The 21,149-nt window shown below is 36.2% G+C and overlaps 1 protein-coding gene across 8 annotated transcripts in view; it reads right to left on the bottom strand.

Annotated features, from left to right (window-relative positions):
* Window positions 1-21,149, bottom strand: part of INPP4B (inositol polyphosphate-4-phosphatase type II B) — an 842,030-nt gene that overhangs the window by 229,714 nt on the left and 591,167 nt on the right. For all 8 annotated transcript variants that reach the window (XR_003608999.2, XM_028102335.2, XM_028102336.2 and 5 more), the window contains 2 exons: window positions 20,073-20,145; window positions 7,159-7,306 (listed from right to left, as the gene is read on the bottom strand). Coding sequence is in view for 7 of the 8 variants with exons in the window: in XM_028102335.2 (XP_027958136.1) it covers window positions 7,159-7,306; window positions 20,073-20,145 (221 nt within the window). In the remaining variant the exon portion in view is untranslated. The remainder of the gene's footprint in view (window positions 1-7,158; window positions 7,307-20,072; window positions 20,146-21,149) is intronic.

The following is a 21,149-nucleotide window of genomic DNA, read 5'->3' as shown; positions in this document are numbered from 1 at the left end:
TCAAGTCACAGGCAGAAAAGCCATTAATAGACTGTTGCACTGTCACAGGAAGACGTGATGGTGGTTGGGATTAGAGTAGGTGGAGTGAACATGTTAAAAAATGAGTAAATGAGTTCATTACATTGTGCACCTGAAATTAACAATGTTATATGTCAATTATACCTCAAAAAAAGAGAAAAGTAAACAAACAAAACAGAAATAAAAGCAGCATGTAGTCCATGCAAGAAGTCTGTTTCAAAAACAGAAAGAAGACAATAAGGACAAAATCAGAAATAACAGACAACAGGAAGAGTAGAATTGACAAGTCCACAAGAATTCTCTTTCAAAATATCAATAAAGTATATTAATCCTTATAATAAGCATACAAAAGCTACATGAAAAAACTACAATATTGTATTTGTATGCGTAAAAGAAGATTTTAGCAGGCCATATTCTTGAATGCAAAGAGCAAATATTCCAAATATGTCAGTTCTTTTGAAGGTAATTTTGTTGTTGTCACTGTTTAATTGTCTTAATTACTTTAGTGATGACAATGGAGAGGCATGGAAACTGGCAAGTATTATAAGGAGGTGAGAAAGAAATGGAACACTGAGAAAGTGATATTGAATAAATTATCTAAGTTTTCAGAAATGTGGCTAATTTGGCATTTCATTTTATAAATGTAATCAAATAAATTCCAGATAATTAAAATTTGTAATGTGAAATAAAAATGTTGAAAGTATTAATACTGAACTAAACTCAAAATAAAGACAAACATTCTAAGTATCTCAAAGGCCACGTGGAGCCCATGGTAGCTCAGTGGTTATGTGTCATCCCATCATAGAAACCACTAGGCATCCAAAGGACACTACAAGGAATCAAGGATCTTTTTGTCACTGTTGCCATGAGAACACAGTAAGCCCATCCTCATTTACCTACATATTTTCTTGAGGTAGGGAAGGGGGAAAACTTAAATTCTAAATGGTAATTTTCCAACACAAACTACAATATTGTATTTGTACGCATAAAAGAAGATTTTAGCAGGCCATATTCTTGAATGTGAAGAGCAAATATTCCAAATATTTTGGAATAGTCATCCACAATTTTTTAGACCAAGCCTGAGGGAGAACTAAATTTTGAATAGACTTCGATGTTTGAAAATAAACTGTTTAAATTCAAAGAAATGAAGATATAGTTAACTGGCAAGTCTATTCTCTGTTATTTATTTGTAAGGGTTTATGTATTTGCTTTCTATTGCTGTGTAGCAAATTACTATTCTAAATCCATCATCCAGGGATAACCATTGTTAATATGTTCGTATATGTATAAGGATTGCTCTAGTATATATCCAGTCTATTTTTCCTTCTAGTCTTTTTATGTATCAGTAAAAATTCAGATGCAATAATTTTCATTGATTAGTAGCCTACACTTTTATTTAACATTATGTCGTAGAATCACAGATGTATTCATAAAACAACTCAGATAAGCAAGAAAAACTAAGCATGATACCAGGGCATGACAGTCATGGGGACCAAAATTCTGCTTCCCATAAGAAGGCTTATGAAGATGAGAATAGATGTAAAAAATAAAGACACAATATCCCTTCTGGGTGGTAAATTTAGAGGAATTTTACTTTTTCCTTTTTATTTTCTACATTTTTACTATACTATTTTATATAGTGTGCATATATTATTTTTATGGAAAAAATCCAATGTAATGTAATATAATTTTCTCAGGAAGGATTTCCAAGAATGCAAAGGAAGCATTTTGCACTGTTTAGGCGTGTTGAAAGACAACAGCACTATGGCACTTGTAGTCTTCATCAAACAAGGTAAGAGAGTTCATCTAAGTTTTGGGGTTTAGGAAGGAGGTTGAGGTGAGTAAAATACTTTCTGGGATCTGAGTAAGACTAGGGTTAAAAGAAGCTGAGAAAAGAACATCAGAGTAAAGCTTTGTCCAGGCTGGAGATTCTACCCAGCCAAGAGAAATGATATAAGTTCTTTTGCGGGACAAAGCCCACTCTTATATTTTTATTATGTTATGTTATATAAATTTTATAATATAATTTAATTTTTATGTTATATCAATTTATAGTATATTATAATTCTTAATGAAATTATTTTCTCAATGGATGGTATAGATATTCAAGTAAATTTTTCAAGGAAGTTTTGTGAGCGGCATTTTTTGAGTTCCTGCATATTTATGTCATTTCCATCACTTTCATTCATAAAATATTCATAACCTGGCCCTATACAATGAAGTGGGGTCACAGGCTCTTCCTCTCAAAAATCAGTAGATGTTATTCTTGGGGCTTCTGCAGGGAAGTATAAGGTTACCCTGGTTTTACCATGTCAAAGAGAAAACACCAAAGCTGCCTAAGTTTTTCCTGTTTTCTTTCAAGCTTTTGCATGAGTTCTTCTTCCCCGAGAACACTTCAAATTATTTGGTAGAGTCCAGCTCTGTGCTTTGTACATCTAACATCTTCTCTCTCATCATTCTGAACATTTTTCACCCTCGTTTAGCATTTGAGATGAGCTTATCATGTTTGCCTTCCACATCACTGATACAATTTCTCAGTGTCAGATCTGTTCTTTTCTGCTGGCTCTGTAGACTTAATTTGGTTGCTTCATTTTAAAATTTCATTATTCCCTGCATCATTCCCTCCGTTTTACTGCATTTTCACTAAAGGATGATAATTATTTTCTTATGGATTTCTAATTCTGTTTCATAATAATCACACCTTCTTACACTCTGAGATGGCTAGTCAGTTTTCCTATTTTTCCTATTTCCCTTTTGAGTCAGCATGGTTTTTTTTCCTCTCCTCTTCTTTACAAAATGTCAGAGATTCACTGTTTGATTTTTAAAAACTAATTATAAGAGATTTACACAGAAAAGGGGATGGAGAACACAGATGATATATGGGCTACACTGCTCTTCACAGTGCCTAGCCAATTTTCAGATCTATCAGATTTTTGTATAGTTTAGTTTCAAGGACTGAAATGGGCTTTTTCTCCTCTGAACAATTCCCACTGTATCCTGATGACAGTTCCTAGTTTTGTTCTTAGCAATGGAACTTATTATTTGGAGGCACTGGTCCTCTGTCTCCACCAAAACTGCCCACTAGCCCCCGCTATGTGGTGGTGATTTTTTCCCCCTACAAATGTACAGGAAAAAAGAGATGCAAAGGGAAGAAAACAAGGTAAGTGGACAATACTTCAGTGTGTTCAAATATAAGAAAACTAATTATAGAGGTTATGCCTACTAAAATTGCTTTTTAATACTAATCCCTTACGTATCATGATTATGAAGTAATTTAGTCAACCTCTCAAAAGCAAGGTGTTATACTGAGTACTTTGTAAGCAGAAACTTCCCCTCTTCCCTTCCCGACACATAATTCTAGTATGGTTCTCAAGAGGTTAATTAAGAGATTTAAACAGAAAAGGTGGTGGAGAAAGCAGATGATATATGGAATAGTCTGCTTTCTCCTAGTCCCCTACTCATTATTTCCCCCTGGGATTTACTGTCAGTGAATGGACAGACGGAGAGATATTAACAGGAGCGGAGAGGAGACAGGGGTTAAAGATAGCACTGTGGAGGACTCAAAAGTAGTAGACATGCAGAAGGTCAGCTGCTCAGCCTTTTTAAGGGAATCTCTAAACTGATGACAAAAGACAGACTGAGGCAGGGCACCTGGGTGGCTCAGTCAGTTAAGTGTTTGACTCTTGATTTCACAGTTCCACTAATGATCTTGGGGTCCTGAGATTGAGCCCCATGTCAGGCTTTGGGCTCAGCAGGGAGTCTGCTTGGGATTCTCTCTCTCCCTTTCCCTCTGCCCTGACCCTCGCTCTCTCTCAAATAAATAAGTAAATAAGTCTTAAAAAAACAAACAGACAGACAGACTGGGGTAATATTAGAAGTCTTTCTCTTCATTCTCTTTCTCACTAGCTTGCTGTGGTTGTAGATGAAATAGCATTAGTGGTCTGTCAATTAAGATTTTCAACCCTGGGCACCTGGGTGGCTGTCAGTTAAGCGGCTGCCTTTGGCTCAGGTCATGATCCAGGGGTCCTGGGATTGAGCCCCGTGTGGGGCTCCCTGCTCAGCGGGGTGTCTGCTTCTCCCTCTGCCCCTCCCCCTGCTCATGCTCTCTCTCCCTCTCTCTCAAAAAAAAAACCTTAAAAAAAAGATTTTCAACCCAAAGCATTATTCTAATAATTAGCGACTATGTTATAAACAGTATGTAGTATAATAATAAGGTAGTATCATTTTTTATTTTAACAATGTAGTAGTACGTTAATAGATTTCCATGTTTTGTGAGTGGTCGTAATTTTCCACTTTTTGTGTCTTTATAGATTATTTTTTAAATTTTAATTCCAGCATAGTTAACATAGTTTTATATTCATTCAGGTGTAGTGATTCAACAATTCCATACATTACTCAGTGCTCATCACAGTAATTGTACTCTTAATCCCCTTCACCTGTTTCACCCATCCCCCCACCTACCTCCCCTCTGGTAACCATCTGTTTGTTCTCTATAGTTAAGGGTTTGTTATTTGGTTTGTCTCTTTTTTGCCATTTGTTCATTTGTTTTGTTTCTTAAATTCCACATATGAGTGAAATCATATGGTACTTGTCTCCCTCTGACTGACTTATTTCACTTAGTCTTATACTCACTAGATCCATCCATTTGTAGCAAATGGCAAGATTTCATTCTTTTTTATGTCTGCCTAATTCTATTGTGTATATGTATGTGTGTGTACATATACATATTTATATATATATACCACATATGCTTTATCCATTCACCTGTTGATGGATACTTGGTTGCTTTCATTATTTGGTTATTGTAAATAATGCTGCAGTAAACACAGGGGTATATGTATTCCTTTGAATTAGTGTTTTTGTATTCTTTGGGTAAATACCCAGTAACACGATTAGTAGATTATGCAGATCCCAGAAGAGAGAAAAAAGAGGCAGAAAATTTATTTGAAGAAATAATAGCTGAAAATTTCCCAAATTTGGGTAAGGAAACAGAAATCTAGTTCCAGGAGGCACAGAAATTCCCCAATAAGATCAACCCAAGAAGGTCTACGCCAAGACACACGGTATTTAAAATGGCAAAAGTAGTGATAAATAGAGAATTTTAAAACCATCAAGAAAAAAGAAAAGTTACATACAAGGGAAACCCATAAGGTTATCACTGGATTTTTCAACAGAAACTTTGCTGGCCAAGACGGTCTGGCACGATACAGATATTTTAGTGAGAATTTAGGCCTGGCTAACTTAGATTGAGTTATCAGGAGTTATTTTTAGGGCAAGGTCTAACTCTAACTTCTTAAATCCACCACATCTATCAACTCCTCTTCTGTGGTTCTCAGCTGAAATAAAGGCACTGTGATGACCTCTAACTCATGCTTGTCTATGGAGTTCTTCCTTATTCTACAACCCCTGTGAGGAACAGTTACCCTCTCTAAATCTTCCATGTGAAATGTGATCTTTACATGACACTAGTAGGAATGGTTCTTAGTGTCCCATAATCTCTAATATAACAATGCTGAGGTTGATAATTCTTTTATGACTTCAAAGATCCAAACTCCCTAAGTGTGCTTATCCTTCCCGGGAATTTGTTTTTCCCATTACATTCGCTTAGTACTAGCTCTAGGTAAGGATAATACTGAATAATTTGGCTTACATTAATTCATCCTTGTAGCCAGCTCTTATAGGTAATCTGCTTAGGTTCCTGAACATGTTATAGCTTCTCTTGTCCTGAGTCAATACCTTTAATCTGATTTTTGTGGTCTGATTATCCTCAGTCTGCTACTCTCAAATATCTATCTTCTGTCTCTCTTTCAATCTTTATTTCCCTTAAGTCCAGGTTGTTTTCTTACAACCCAGTTTCCTGTCTGATTTTCTCTAAAATCTAGGCTCTGTGTTTTCTTTTATTTTTCTTTCTCTTACACCTCACTCAGAAATATAGTATTTGTGCAGTCATTCCTACCCTAAAATATACTGTCAATACTGCCAGATTTGACCTGCCTTGTCCATTGTTTGCTCGCTGGTTTAGATCAATACAACATGCTTGGGGACTATAGAGTCTACTGAAAGGGTACACTCCTATTAAGTAACTTGGTGTATTAATGTGGACATAGGCCAGAGATCCAAATTTTAGACATTTCACACTTTGCTATGTATTTCAGCAGTTATAAATGTTACAAAAATATTTGCCAATTTTCTGAAATTTACGGCCTTAACAGTATTTAATATAATGTAGTATTCAGTATTTTTAAAGTCACTAGAGGTTTATAAGGTGGAAAAAATAAATTGTGTGAGTTGTCATGGCTCAGAGATATTCTTATTAACAATCAGTTCCCAGATCTTTCTGTTTTATTATGGCAACAGATTTAAGTTTGCTGTACGACAACACTGTCCATTCATATAGCATACTTTATCAGTCATCTAAGGGGGTGACTGAATGGTACAGTCAGTTAAGTGGCTGACTTTTTATTTCAGATCAGGTCTTGATCTCAGGGTCATGAGACTGAGCCCCGCATTGGGCTCCGCAATGGGCATGGAGTCTGCTTAAGATTCTCTCTCTCCCTCTGCCCCTCCCCCACACTCTCTTAAAAAAATAATAGTTTTTAGACCAAAAATATCTGAAAGTCTTGTTACAGATGAGTAGTCCAAAGAACAGTCAAGTAGGAATTTCTTTACAGAAACAGTAATCATAAGCAGATGAGGTAAAGAGAAAAGGATTATTAGCAAGGTTAAAACTCAGGTTATTAGCTAGACACCAACTATACAATAGAAGTATAATGCAAGCCATAAATGAGAGTCATATATGTAATTTTAAACTTTCTTGTACTCATATTTTTAAAGTTAAAAAAAGCAGGTGAAATTAATAATATATTTTATTTAACCCTAAAATACCCTAAATTTTAATATTGCATTATAAAGTCAGTCTTTTTCTGTTTGTGTGATAAGAATTCAAAATCTGTATTTTATACTTAAAGAACATCTCAAATTGGACGAGCAGCATTTCAAATGATTAACAGCCAGCAGGGTTATTGGCCACCAATACTGGACAGTGGCAAGTCAAGATTTTTATGTTATAATCATAGTTTAAGAAAAAATGTTTTATAGAAAAAATAATGTGAGAGACAATCATAAATTATTTTCTCTTACCTACACAAATCTTCTTTTATGTGAAGAGAAATCAATTCCTTAGGAATATGAAAAGAAAGTATGCTCTCTGACATCTGCTCCCGGATTCGCATCCACTTATTGTCAGATGTGGGAAATCTATATAATTTACACACTGGGTTCTTTAGCACTGGGAGGGAAGAAAAAAACAAAAGGTTAATAGTTAAATTATAAATATATGCCCATTAGAGAAAAATCAATTAATAAAATCATTAATCAGTGTACCACTGTAATTATTGATTTAATCAATAATTGATTTTTATCATAATTCACTAATGTATTTGAATTTCTAAGAATTTTGTTCTTCTATTTTTTTTACTAGCTTCTGGGACATGTAGTCTTTATTAAATTAAAAAATGATACATCAAGGGGAGCCTGGGTGGCTCAGTTGTTAAGTGTCTGCCTTCGGCTCAGGTCATGATCCCAGGATCCTGGGATCGAGCCCCGCATCGGGCTCCCTGTTCGGAAGGAGGCCTGCTTCTCCCTCTCCCACTCCCCCTGCTTGTATTCCTTCTCTCACTGTATCTCTCTCTGTCAAATAAATAAATAAAATCTTTTTAAAAAAATAAATAAATAAAAAATGATACATCAAGTTCCAATATATAAATGTGGCTATTGTGGGTCTCTAGTTTACCACCTATTAATTTCTTTCTCTTTTAAAGATTTTTTTTTAAGATTTTATTTATTTATTTGACACAGAGAGAGAGAGCACAAGCAGGTGGAGCGGCAGGCAGAGGGAGAAGCAGAGTCCCCGCTAAGCAGGGAGCCTGATGCGGGGCTCGATCCCAGGACCCTGGGATCAAGACCTGAGCCAAAGGCAGACGCTTAACCAACTGAGCCACCCAGGCGCCCCTCTTCTAAAGATTTTGTTAAAGCATATGTATTTATAAATATATGTAAAATATATGTGTTTATATATAATACACACAAAAATTATATTTCTTAATTTCTTCTCATAATTGTTAGTCAACTTTGCTCACTTATACAGTAGGTGAGAACTGACATGTTATTTCAGAGGTTTCAAATGGCCCGCTACTAAAAATGTTTTATTTCTTCAATGCTAGAAAGGTTCATTCCTTGGCTTAAGAGCTGTTACAATTCAAATATTATGCATACTTTAGTGCCAATGAGTCAATAACATACTTTCCTAATACCACATATTACCAGAAGCAAGACAGTGAGGCTGTGAAAAAACTGTATCTGTGGGTGGGGAGTGTTTAGGGAAGAAGTAACAAGATCATGCCATCAAGGATTTTAAAAGATTAAGGGAAAAAGTGGAGAGCCAGATATTAAGATAATATTTGATACATTTTCATGAGGCCTTCTACCACATTCCCCAGCCATTTATTTCAGGTCAGAAATTTATTTCCACTGCTGTTGAGCAATGATTGCCTTCGTTACACTCATATACCAAAGCTTAGTGGGCAATAAAGTATCAGTCAATTGCCAGTCAAGTACCTATAATTTTTGACTCCAGTTTACCAGTAAAGCTAATTTAAAACAAAATTTGATATTAAAATGGAGCATGGGTTATATGGGCCAAGTCTCCTCAATGTATAAGGGTAAAATTCCTTTCAAAAGTTTAATGTTCTATAAGACCATATCTCATTCACTACTTGGGTAAATATGCAATAGCTTTCTGAACATTAAAATGAGGATCTATTCACCCATTCCTCTGCAATCATCCATTCTCAGAAGTATAGCCTAGACATTATCATTATCAGAATTGATGCTACATCAGAAACCTTTATTTCAAACCTCCCATTCTTTAACAACCAGACTCACAGTTTCCAGTATACCTACTTATCCACTACTAAGGATTAGCCAGTGTTTACTTTTCAAAAGCACCAATAGAAGCCAGAAGACAGTAGAATATCTCCAGTATGTTGATATAAAATATTTAAAATCTAGAGTTGTATGTCCAAAGAGATTATATTTTTAACATAAATATTATCTCTAAGTTCTATCAATTAGATTACATCACAGATCCACAGATAAAACTAATTGTATTTATTTTCTTTCTTTTTTATTGAGATGTGATTGACATATTACATTAGTTTCAGGTGTACAGTGTAATGATTCAGTATTTGTATGCTGCTGCAAAATGATCACCACAATAAGTCTAGTTAAGGTCTGTCACCATCATAGTCATAAATTTTTTTTCTTGTGATGAGAACTTTTAAGGTGTACTCTTTTAGTAACTTTCAAATACAGTATTATTAACAATAGTCATCAATTTGTATATTATATCCCCCAGACTTACTTATTTTATAACTGGAAATATGTAGCTCTTGACATCCTTCACCCATTTCAACCATTTCCACCCCCTACCTCTGGCAACCCCCAACCTGTTCTCTGTATCTAAGAGCTTGTTTTTTTGTTTTATTTATTTATTTATTTTTTAGATTCCACATATAAGAGAGATCATATGATATTTATCTTTCTGTGTCTGACTGATCTCACTTAGCATAATTCCTTTAAGGTTCATTCATATTGTCACATATGGTAAGATTTCATTCTTTTTTATGGCTGAGTAATATTCCATTATATATATCACACATTTCTTTATCCATTCACCCATCAGTGGACACTTAGGTTATTTCCATGTTTTGGCTATTGTAAATAATGCTGCTATGAACCTGGGGGTGCCAGATACCTTTTCAAGCTAGTGTTTTCATTTCCTTTGGATATATTCCCAGAAATGGAATTGATGGATCATACAGAAATTATGTTTTTATTTTTTTGAGGAGCCTCCATACTATTTTCCATAGTGCCCACACCAATCTACATTCCTACTAATAGTGCACAAGAGTTCCTTTTTCTCTACACATCCTTTCTAACACTTATTTCTTGTCTTTTTGATAATAGCCATTATGATAGGTGTGAGGTGACCATTCATTGTGGTTTTGATTAGCATTTCCCTGATGATTAGTTATATTGAGCATCTTTTCATGTACCTGTTGGCCATCTGTATGTCTTCTTTGGAAAAATGTTTATTCAGATCCTCTGCCCTTTTTTTTAAACTGATTGGTTTTTTTGCTATTGAGTTTTATGATTTCTTTATATATTTTGGATATTAGGCCTCATCAGATATATTTTCTTTCATCTGAAATATAAGCCAGCCAATAAAAGAAACTATGGTATCTTATCACTTTCAAAGTGACAATGTTTCAAAGATGTAAGAATTTTACTACAACCTCTACTGTTCCATCTCTAGAGTCTGAGAAGAAAAAAAAGTATGTATTGAAGTCAACATAGTGTCAGTCAGGTTAAACTATTTATGGGATCTCATGAATTCTAATATAGCTAACATGATCAGGAATATAAACACATTCTTTTATAGTTAAGACAAAAAATCTCTGAAATGTCCAAATTTTTTCTTACTAACCTAAGTAAATATTCAATTACTTGGCTTATGTATCCACGGTATATGTGCTGCTTTTAAACCTCTGAGGTTTTTTTCTTCAAGATTATATGGAATTTTTGTAAGAATCCTTCATTTTTCTTGCCTTTTTTTTTTAAAAGATTTTATTTATTTATTCATGAGAGACAGAGAGAGAGAGAGAGAGAGAGAGAGGCAGAGGGAGAAGCAGGCTCCCAAGGAGCAGGGAGCCCGATGCGGGACTCGATCCCAGGACCCTGGGATCATGACCCGAGCCGAAGGCAGACGCTTAACCATCTGAGCCACCCAGGCGCCCTTTCTTGCCTTTTATAAGGTAATAATTTTTTAGAAAATTTGTATTTTGAATCAAGTTACGAAATACAAAATTTTTCATTTTCTCAATTATCCCAAAGCTAGTCTTTCCATTTTTGATATTGTTTTTATTTTAATGCTTTTCAGTGTGTATAAATATAAATCTTCACTGAAATAGCTTAAGTAGAAATCAAGGGCAGTTGGATTAATGAGCTCCAGAACTCTCCTCTCACCACCTGGTACATATCATACAAGGACTCTGTGGGAATGCTCCTGTTTTTAAGGAAAACACTTGGGACAAATTAAAAAAAAAAATCAGGCAACTTGATCATCCAAAAGAAAATCCCAATTATGTCTCCCATCTAACTTTTATGTTATAGGTTGTGATCTTCTGAAAGTCATAGGTCTCTAAACATTAGTACTAAATCAGGATTTCAATGTAGCTATAGTGGGATCCACCTTACAACCCAATTTAATCCAGCAGCATTCCTTATTAAACACCTACTATGCATAAAGCAAGAACACCTACTGGGTATCTTAAAATACCATATAATGGAATACAACTTAAAAAATGGAACAAAAATATGGCTCAACTTTTTACTACCATGCAAATTTACTGCACTGGTTACAAAAAAAGACCAGATAATATGTTCTTAACTCAAAATTCTTACTATGTTTATAATGGGGAGACTTTATCGTCTTCACATAAAAGTAAGGCATGGTATTCATGCACCAAATACTGAACAATGAATGGATCACAAATGATGAATACTTGTGTCAAGTTTTTTTAAGTTTCTTCCCTATAGAAGAGATACAATTCTAACAATTTTGCACCCTCATTCCAGCTATGGGAATGAGTCCATCACTTTCAGCTCTGCTTTTCATTGATGCTGATTTTCTTTTTTAATAGAAGATGTATTTCTGACCACACAATAGGCCTGTCAACTCAGAATACGATCTAATATCTATTATAAATTCTTTAGAGACCCCTGTGTGTATGCTCTTCATTTTTTTCACTGCTTTTGCCAAAACAATTGCTAAAAACATCATATGACAGATTCTGCCAAGAGAAAAGTAGTGGAGATATTCTGGACCACATCATGGTCTTGGGATGACTTTAATAAGATTAAAGTTCTAAGCTGGTCCAAATATTGATACATTCCCCTTGAGATCCACTCCCTTTGGTGAGCGCAGGAATAGAAAATAAATGGCAGAATCCGCCCCCCCCCCCGCCGCCCCGGCAGATTGCAGCACAACTCAAATTTCTATATTGTTTCTCTCAGACACTGTAGCAGGGCTTCTTTACCAAGGTAACATGCTCAGCAATTGTGAAAGCTAAGCTGTTCCAATTGTTAATTATCAAAATAAAGATGCCAAAGAAATGTTCAACAATGCCAACACATAGACACTACATAAAGGAAAACAACAAAGCATGGCTGTTAAAAGCAAACTAGGGCAGAAAAGATAAACCAGAGACATACCACAAGAATGATTTTTTTTTCCTGTGCTTGTTTTAGGAATGTCAGTAGACAGACAAGGAATTTACAAATTTAGATTCAGGGACAAAAGGGTCATCAAAAAGCCAAATGCTTATTTCCTCCAGTTGTCTTTAATATATTTCTCAAGAGGAAGCTCATCTGTGATTATCTTCACGAACTTTCTCGCATTCACGATGTGGTAGACGTCACATATTTAAATGGATTCTGACTTTATTGGCTTTAAGCCTTACAAAAATCATTAAAGTCCTGCAGATTCTTGTAGAGAATTCATGCTGTAGCTTTTAACTATGCAGTTGTTTAATAGTTTAATTATTCAGCTGAATGTACATGCATTGCCTGTTTTCCAAATGCTACATTATACTTACTAAAGATAAGTCTGTGTAATCCAATTAGATACTGACATTCCCTCATTTGTACTTGGAAATATCTTAGATTTATATACATCTGAAATGTAGGTTGGCTCTTTTTAAGATTGGATAAGAACTGAAAAACCTAAATAGAAATCACTAAAACGCTATCCTAAGCATGGTTATGGAAAAGAGGTGGCAAGAAGGCATGAGAGGAACTCGGAAAACACAGCAAGGAGAGATCTCTTTAAAAATAATAAAGATGAAAAAAAAAGAGATCAATTGTTTAAAAAATGAACTCCTAAAAATGGTTTAGTCACTTTTCTCTAGGTTTGCTATAAAATTTAAATTATATTATTGTGTGTGTTGTTTTTTAAAGAAGAAAAAGAAAGAATGGAATAGAAAATAGGATACGAGCTGTGTTGGACAAAGTGCTGTTTCTGTAGTCTAGCCAAAGCCGTAAGTTCTTGGCCCCCCACCTTCAATTTAAGGCCAAGAATAAGAAAAACTATTTCTTAGATGTCTAAGATGTCAGAATAGGACATAAAGATAATATTTTGTGGGCATTTAGTCTCGAGTTGATGATAATTGGCGAGTTTAGTGTGTAGAATTTGGATTTTAGATTTTAGATGGTCAGAAAATGATTTGCATCACTCTTTCCAGTTTGAATGATTTGCTGTGTTCACTCTAATTCAGTAATTAAAGTAAAGGATACCAGTAGTAAAGATAGAAGGTGGCTCATATTTCATGCTGAGCAACCCGAGATGACCTATAATTCTCTGAACTCAAGTTGTTTCTCACCAATTTCCTTCTGTTCAAGGAATTCCCTGCATCTCAAAGGAACATTCCTCTTTCCTGGCTATCAGTAAACTCAGACGTGCTAGCACCTCTTCCAGGAAGACCTCCTTGGCTTCTACCCCATCCCTTCCTATAGGTTTGTCTCCTTTGTCCTTCCCATCCCCCATCTCTGTCATGGTTCTTACCAGTTGTGCTACAACTGACTCATTATTCCATGTCACCCACCGGAGTGTAAACTTTATGAAGGCCAGGATTGTGCTGTTTTTCTTGTCCTCATTTTATCTCCCACAGCTAGCACAGTGCCCAGTAAATACACGCACTCCACAGAAATAAGCTTAACCCTTGCAACTCAGATGTTTCCCACAATTGCTTTCTCCAAAAGAACAGATCACCAACAACTGTGTGAACTGAGAGGGAAAAATGCAAGAGTAAAGAACATAATTGAAAGCCTCACTTTAAGGAAGCACAGGCATCGGAATGAAGGATGAAAAAAACCTGATTAAGAGGAAGCCTCCTCATATTTGTCCACAAAATGTTAGCTTTTTGGCCATATCATCCTCTTGCCTTTATTTTTCTTCTAGTTTTACCCAAGATGGGCAGTGAAGGAGGTAATGGACTTACTACAGGGAGATAGCTGAAGCATTTAAAGGTGTTTAAGAGATAATTCTTTTGATTATTAGATAATGAAATTCATTCTTCCACTGAAGCTATTTAACATTCTAAATATATTAGTACACAGTAATGAAAATATATGGAAATTCCAAAAGAGCAAAGTTAACGGACTCTATCATATTTGTTAAAACAGCAAAGAGCAAAGAAATCTGGTGAGTAAATATAAAGGATCAAGGGCCAGTATGAAAAGTCAAAATGGCTCCAAATTTGGGGCGCCTGGGTGGCTCAGTCATTAAGCATCTGCCTTCGGCTCAGGTCATGATCCCGGGGCCCTGGGATTGAGCCCCGCATCGAGCTCCCTGCTTGGTGGGAAGCCTGCTTCTCCCTCTCCTGCTCCCCTTGCTTGTGTTCCCTCTCTAGGCTGTCTCTCTCTCTCTCTGTCAAATAAATAAATAAAATCTTTAAGAAAAAAATGGCTCCAAATTTTATGTAGCAGCGACTTATAAATACAAGGGCAAAATCTATTTAAATTAGTATGGGGAAATACAACAGAGATATCTTTGGTTATATAAAATGACATCATCTAAAAATCAACAAGGTAAATAGATTTCATAGCTCATGAAAGAAAAGAAAGGGGGGAACACGGAATTTGCTTTTTGGCTGGAATTCATCAGGACTTAAAATGAGTAAAGAGGGACATATTTTTAACAATCTCTTAATATATTCTGAGTCATGCATGGCTTTGGATGGGGGTATTAGTGAGGAGAATGTTACTCCAATATTTAGGTATTGTGAAAGGCAGCTAAAATCTATGGTGTCATATGAGGCAGGAAACATTTTTTTAAAATAATTTCCATACCCAACGTGGGGCTTGAACTTACAACCTCAAGACTGCTGTACTGACTGGAGGCAGAAAACATTTAAAAATGAGAATCTGACAATAATCTATCTGAAGTATAAATTGAAATGATAAGATACACTTGCTATCAGCCATTTGACAAGCATTTATTGAGTTCCTATTGTATTCCCAGCCCTGGAGATACAGAAATAAATAAGCAATGTTCCTTCTTCTTAAATAGCGTATAATCTAGCCTCTTCTGCAAAGCAGTAGATGGCTTAACTCTAATTTGAGAAAAAGAATCAAAGATAAAGTGTCCTATTTTGAGAAAAAGTGTGATTCACCTGTGGAGCAAGAAATGCAAACACCAATAAATTCTCCAGACAGGAAGGGGACTGCATGGATCTAGGACTGACAGCAGGGAAGTCCCCCCACTTTTATTTAGATTCCAACTTACACGGTCACAGAAATCTCAGTGGTCAGATATACCCTCTGTGAATATGGAGGACGACATGCACGGTAATATACAGCACGAACGTGGTCTTCAAAGAATATAAAGGATAATTTCACGACTCAAGCAGTATGGAATTCAGCCAAGGAAGATGCTGTATCAGATCTAATGCTTGCTGACAGAGGAAAACTCACTCAAAATGTGAAGGAAGGAGGAAACGCTGTGACAGGGCCCATTAGTTCCTCAGATGTGGCATAGTGCCAGAAGGGTCCATGGGCTGAAGTACTCTGTAGCGTTGTACTTCTACAAGGAAACCTGGGAGAATTGGGACTCTGGGGAGAATTATCTTCTTGGGAGAATTATCTTCATGACAGAATTTTGAAAAGGTATCTTTCTGGTCAATAGAAATAACTTCTGAGAAAAACATCTGCAACAATGACAAAAAATTAATATGTGACTCCATGTGACAGGGATTAAAATGTATTCTTTTATGAAATATCTCTAAAAAGAAGAAAAACAGGATAAGCTAAATTATGCTCTATCAACTTCAAACATGTGAGAGCCAGAAAAGGAAGTCAAAAGCTGTGCAGGTTACTGTGGTCATTTTAAAAGAACTGATGTCCAAGGAGGCTGACCTGTGTATTAGGGCCATGCTGCTGGTTGGCAAATCTAGGCTTTGACACCAGTTCTTCCGACAGCCCGTCCGGTGCTCTTATATTATTAATACCACAAGAGCCCGTTTGTTATTGTTCTGGGGCAGCTAAGTTCCTCAGCTGATGTGAGTTAGCAGGGCATGTGAGAGGCCTGACTGTACTTCTCTGCTCCCCACCCCACCACCACCAAGTAATTTTAAGCGTTCTTACTACCATTTTGCTTAAATGAATAAGCAAATAATGAGAGACGTGAATCTACTGTTTTAACAACTTTATGCTACGACTTAGAGAGTCAAACTAAGAACTTCACATTTCTAATACTTACTGTGTCCTCTAGTGTGTCTAGTTTCAGAGAATGTAAATGCACCAGCTGAAAGGAATGTGTCTCTCCATATAGCTAAGGCACTTAACATATCTTTCTTAAGGAATTGCAAATTCTGCCCCCCCACTCATCCTTTCTCTCCTGCCCTCTATTCCCCAGACTCCCAACATATACGTCGACTTGCAAGGCAAGCAGGGCATGAAAAAGGTGAGAACTTAGGGGAAAGAGCTTTTTTCTTGTTAGTCTTACAACAGATAAGTGAATTTCCTGAATAATAAATTAAGCCTCTAGAGATATAAATAGAATAGTGAAAAGCTGCTATGAGATATGATATTCTCTTCCATTCACTCAATAAGTACTTCGTAACTCACTTGAGGCTGGGAAGTTCTATATAACACATTAATACAAAGACTTGAAAAGAATGTCAGTAGCTCCCTTTGCCTACAGATTAAAAAAAGAAACATAAAAAAACCACATGGGACTATAATAGATTAATTCCAAAGTTGCTGAGTTTAGATAGAAAAGTAAATAGAACAAAAGACAAAGGTATGCACAGGCCAAACTCATGTATTCTAAACCCTGCACCATGCACTTTTGTATTCTGAGCAGAGACATTTCATATAGAGTACTTAGTTGTATTTTAAACACATTTTTTTAAAAAAAATCTAGCTTTTGTGGGGTGCCTGGGTGGCTCAGTGGTCGGGCGTCTGCCTTCGGCTCGGGTCATGATCCTGGGGTCCTGGGATTGAGCCCCGCGTCGGGCTCCCTGTTTGGCGGGAAGCCTGTTTCTCCCTCTCCCTCTGCCTGTTTGTGTTTGTGCTCTCGCTATCTCTCTCTGTCAAATAAATAAAATCTTAAAAAAAAATAAAATCTAGCTTTTATAACATTTGACTCACATTTACTCTACTCTTTCCCTAATGTAAGAGGCTCAAAGAAAGTATCTGTGGCAAATATCCTAGGTTCTGAGCACTCCTCTGGGTTGCATGGACTAAAGACATTGAGAAATATTATCAGAACTAAGTGGGGTATCACCACTCAAACTGTCATCTCCATAAAAGAAGAAAGGCTGTAAGCAATCACTCCACTAAGTATATTTAAATTGCAGAATGCAGCTGCCTCCATCAGTTCCATGTCAGTTGTCTTTGTCATATTACAATTTATGCATCGGGAATAGTATCCTAGTAATCTGGAAGAGTTAGTACACTCCTAAGACTCATGCCTTACAGATTTTATGGCACAGGTATGAGGAGGTGCAGATTTATTTTTCACAAGGCTCCTTCCGTCTCTTCTTCCTTAGGTAATGTATTTTCTTAGCCGTTTTTCTCTTTCTCTTTGAAATTTACGTTAAACTAATCAGTTTTTTAAAATGGCATTTCTTTGCATGTAAAAAATTACAAGGTTTGCATATGAATTATTAAAAAGTTATAATTGTAGTGTAGCTGATTGTGGTGATAACCTGATTCATTCAAACTGTATTTAACATGAATTTAATATGTCCCACACTCGATTTTATTTCTCAAAACTGACATTTAGTAAATTAAGGATTAAAGGTTTGGTCAATTTTCAGGTGGAAAACTAAATGTGAGGAGGACCATTTGAGGATGTATTAGCTATTTTAACCAGCCTGAAAACTTATTGAGTACTTTTAGAATACATGGCTGTCTGGGTAGACCCATCACTATTCATTGCACATCCCTCTCAATGTTGCATCCTAAATGAAATGGAAAAAAAAAAAAGTCATTTGCTCATAGGCTAAGTACCTGCTCCTCTTTGGTATAATCCCTCATTCTATGTAAGTATAATTCGTGCTTTTTTTTTGTTACTACATTTTATTTGGGTTCTCTGTATAATCATAGTCAAAGGGTCGCCTTTCCTTTCGCCATTATTACTAGAGGTTTCTGACAATGAAAAACTGCTAAGAGTTTAGCAGTTATATATATATATATATGTATATTTTAAAGATTTTATTTATTTGACAAAGAGAGACACAGCAAGAGAGGGAATACAAGCAGGGGGAGTGGGAGAGGGAGAAGCAGACTCCCCGCCGAGCAGGGAGCCCAATGTGGGACTCGATCCCAGGACCCTGGGATCATGACCTGAGCCAAAAGCAGACGCTTAACGACTGAGCCACCCAGGCGCCCCACAGTTATATATTACTAAGCCTCTTAAATTCAGTATCATTCACTAAGCTGATTATTAGGGTATCTATGCCGTTGTTTAAACATAAGACATGGCAGGGCTAAAAAAAATATTAAGGCTTATTCTGCTCTTACACCAACTTTAATTAATGGCTTTTTAGTAATAGCATGGCCTAGTAATTAATAGAAAAAGGCCTTGGGATCACAACTGGATTTAAATTCTGGACCTGATGCTTGCCAGGTAGGTGACCTTGACCAATTTCCTCATCTGTAAAATGAGGATAATGACAGTGCCTTTTTCACAGCACAGGTCAGAAGGCAAGCCAAGACATACGAGGCATTTAGCCTACTGCTCATCACTGTCCTAGTCATTGTTTACTATTAGTATTAATGGTAACATAATTTACATTATCATTAAAAAAGTAGATCCATAATTTACATATACATATTACATTTTTAATTGTACTACAGGTTCCAATTTTATTCACAAAGTTATTTAATAGATGGTTTAGTGCCTTCTTTAAATTCAAATATATTACTGTAAGCAACATATTCTATACATACACACCCAGGAACATACAGATACGTGTATGAATTTTTCTTACTGAACCCATATATCTACTGTTTTAACAACTTTGTTTTGAATTCTATAATTAGAAAGTCAAACTAAGGGCACCTGGGTGGCACAGGGTCCTGGGATGGAGCCTGGCAGGGAGTCTGCTTCTCCCTCTTTCTCTGTCCCTCCCCCCAGATCATGTCTCTCTCTCAAATAAATAAATAAATGTCAAACTAAATAAGCTTCATATTTCTAAAGCTTACTGTCTTCTAATGTGTCTTGTTTCAGATAATACAAAACCCAAAGGTAAAAGGAATTTGTTCTGCCAAATAACCAAAGTATTTTTATATCTTTCTTAAGGGATTTTCATGTTGAGTAAGGGACAAGCAAGGCTAGGTAGGGAGAGACAGGTAGGAGACTAGGGTCACTCAGGGGGCGATGTAACCAGGCCCACAGAAACCCCAGCTGTGGAGAAACAGACATGATATTTACAAGAACACCTTGTTTGCACTCATGATATTTACAAGAACACCTTGTTTGTTCTCATGATAGTTACAAGTCCAACCTGTTCATTCTAAATACAGACATGATATTCACAAATCCACCATGATAATGACATGAAACTTACCAAGTTCCCTCCTCAGTTTCCTATAAAAGACCGAACGTGAAAGCCCTCAGTGGTAATCCATTTAGAACCCCTCTCACTTTAGAGAGCTCTTTTTCTTTTCCTTCTATTGGCACCTTCACTTAAACTTTCACTTCACCTTTTTGTGTCCCCAAAATTCTTCTGGTCCGTAAAACAAGAACCCGTCAACAATGTCTACCCATACTTCACTGCTGACAATGATTTCTTGTGATTAGCAACTTGTTTTACTGTGTTCGAAAATGATTGTGAGGATGCTGCCTGGGGTTCAGTATTGAGTTCACAAGAAATTAAAACCTATGTTTATATGAAACTAATGTAAGTTTCCAAAACTGAGGTACATACCTGCATTCAAAAAAAGGAAGTTATCTTTTCCATTCACACTTTCTGGGGCTGTACATTCACATACCAGTGCACACTAGGGAAGAATAAAAAAAAGGAAAACACTTGTGAAAAAATAATTGATTTCATTTTGTTTGCAAAACAAGTGATGCACATGGTTTCAAAAAGTTTTGAACAAGACATTTTTGTAAAACTTTCAGCTTTATCTTTTATGAAACTTGTTTACAACTTTTGATTATTTACATATATATGATTCTATTGCATAATTAAAAAGACTAAATCTTGGTTCTAGTTAAGCCAAGATGCCCATCGACAGATGAATGGATAAAGAAGATGTGGTATATATACACAACGGAATATTATGCAGCCATCAAAAGGAAGGAGATCTTGCCATTTGGAACGACTTGGATGGAACTGGAGGGTGTTATGCTGAGTGAAATAAGTCAATCAGAGAAAGACATGTATCACATGACCTCACTGATATGAGGAATTCTTAATCTCAGGAAACAAACTGAGTGTTACTGGAGTGGTTGGGGGTGGGAGGGATGGGGTGGTTGGGTGATAGACATTGGGGAGGGTATGTGCTACGGTGAGCGCTGTGAATTGTGCAAGACTGTTGAATCACAGATCTGTACTTCTGAAACAAATAACATATTTTAAGAAAAAAGAAAAAGAAGAAGATAACAGGAGAGGAAGAAAAGGGGAGTATATCAGAGGGGGAGACGAACCATGAGAGATGATGGACTCTGAAAAACAAACTGAGGGTTCTAGAGGGGAGAGGGGTAGGGGGATGGGTTAGCCTGGTGATGGGTATTTAGGAGGGCACGTTCTGCATGGAGCACTGGGTGTTATGAACAAACAATGAATCATGGAACACTGCATCAAAAACTAATGATGTAATATATGGTGATTAACATAACAATAAAAAAATTAAAAAAAAAACTACTTAGGAAAAAAAGCAAGAAGTGGAAAAAAAAGTTGTCCCCCAACATGCTAGAAACCTCCTAGTACAGCAAATCACATTGACAAGCAGGATGGTTTTGTATTTGTCACCTGAGATAGTTCGGGATCAATAGAAAG

This window comes from Eumetopias jubatus, unplaced genomic scaffold, assembly GCF_037043125.1.
Source record: "Eumetopias jubatus isolate StellerSeaLion01/CBP00866 unplaced genomic scaffold, mEumJub1_p1.0 scaffold_2, whole genome shotgun sequence".
In the NCBI taxonomy this organism is placed as follows: Eukaryota; Metazoa; Chordata; class Mammalia; order Carnivora; family Otariidae; genus Eumetopias; species Eumetopias jubatus.
This window is presented reverse-complemented; position numbering and strand designations above follow the sequence as displayed.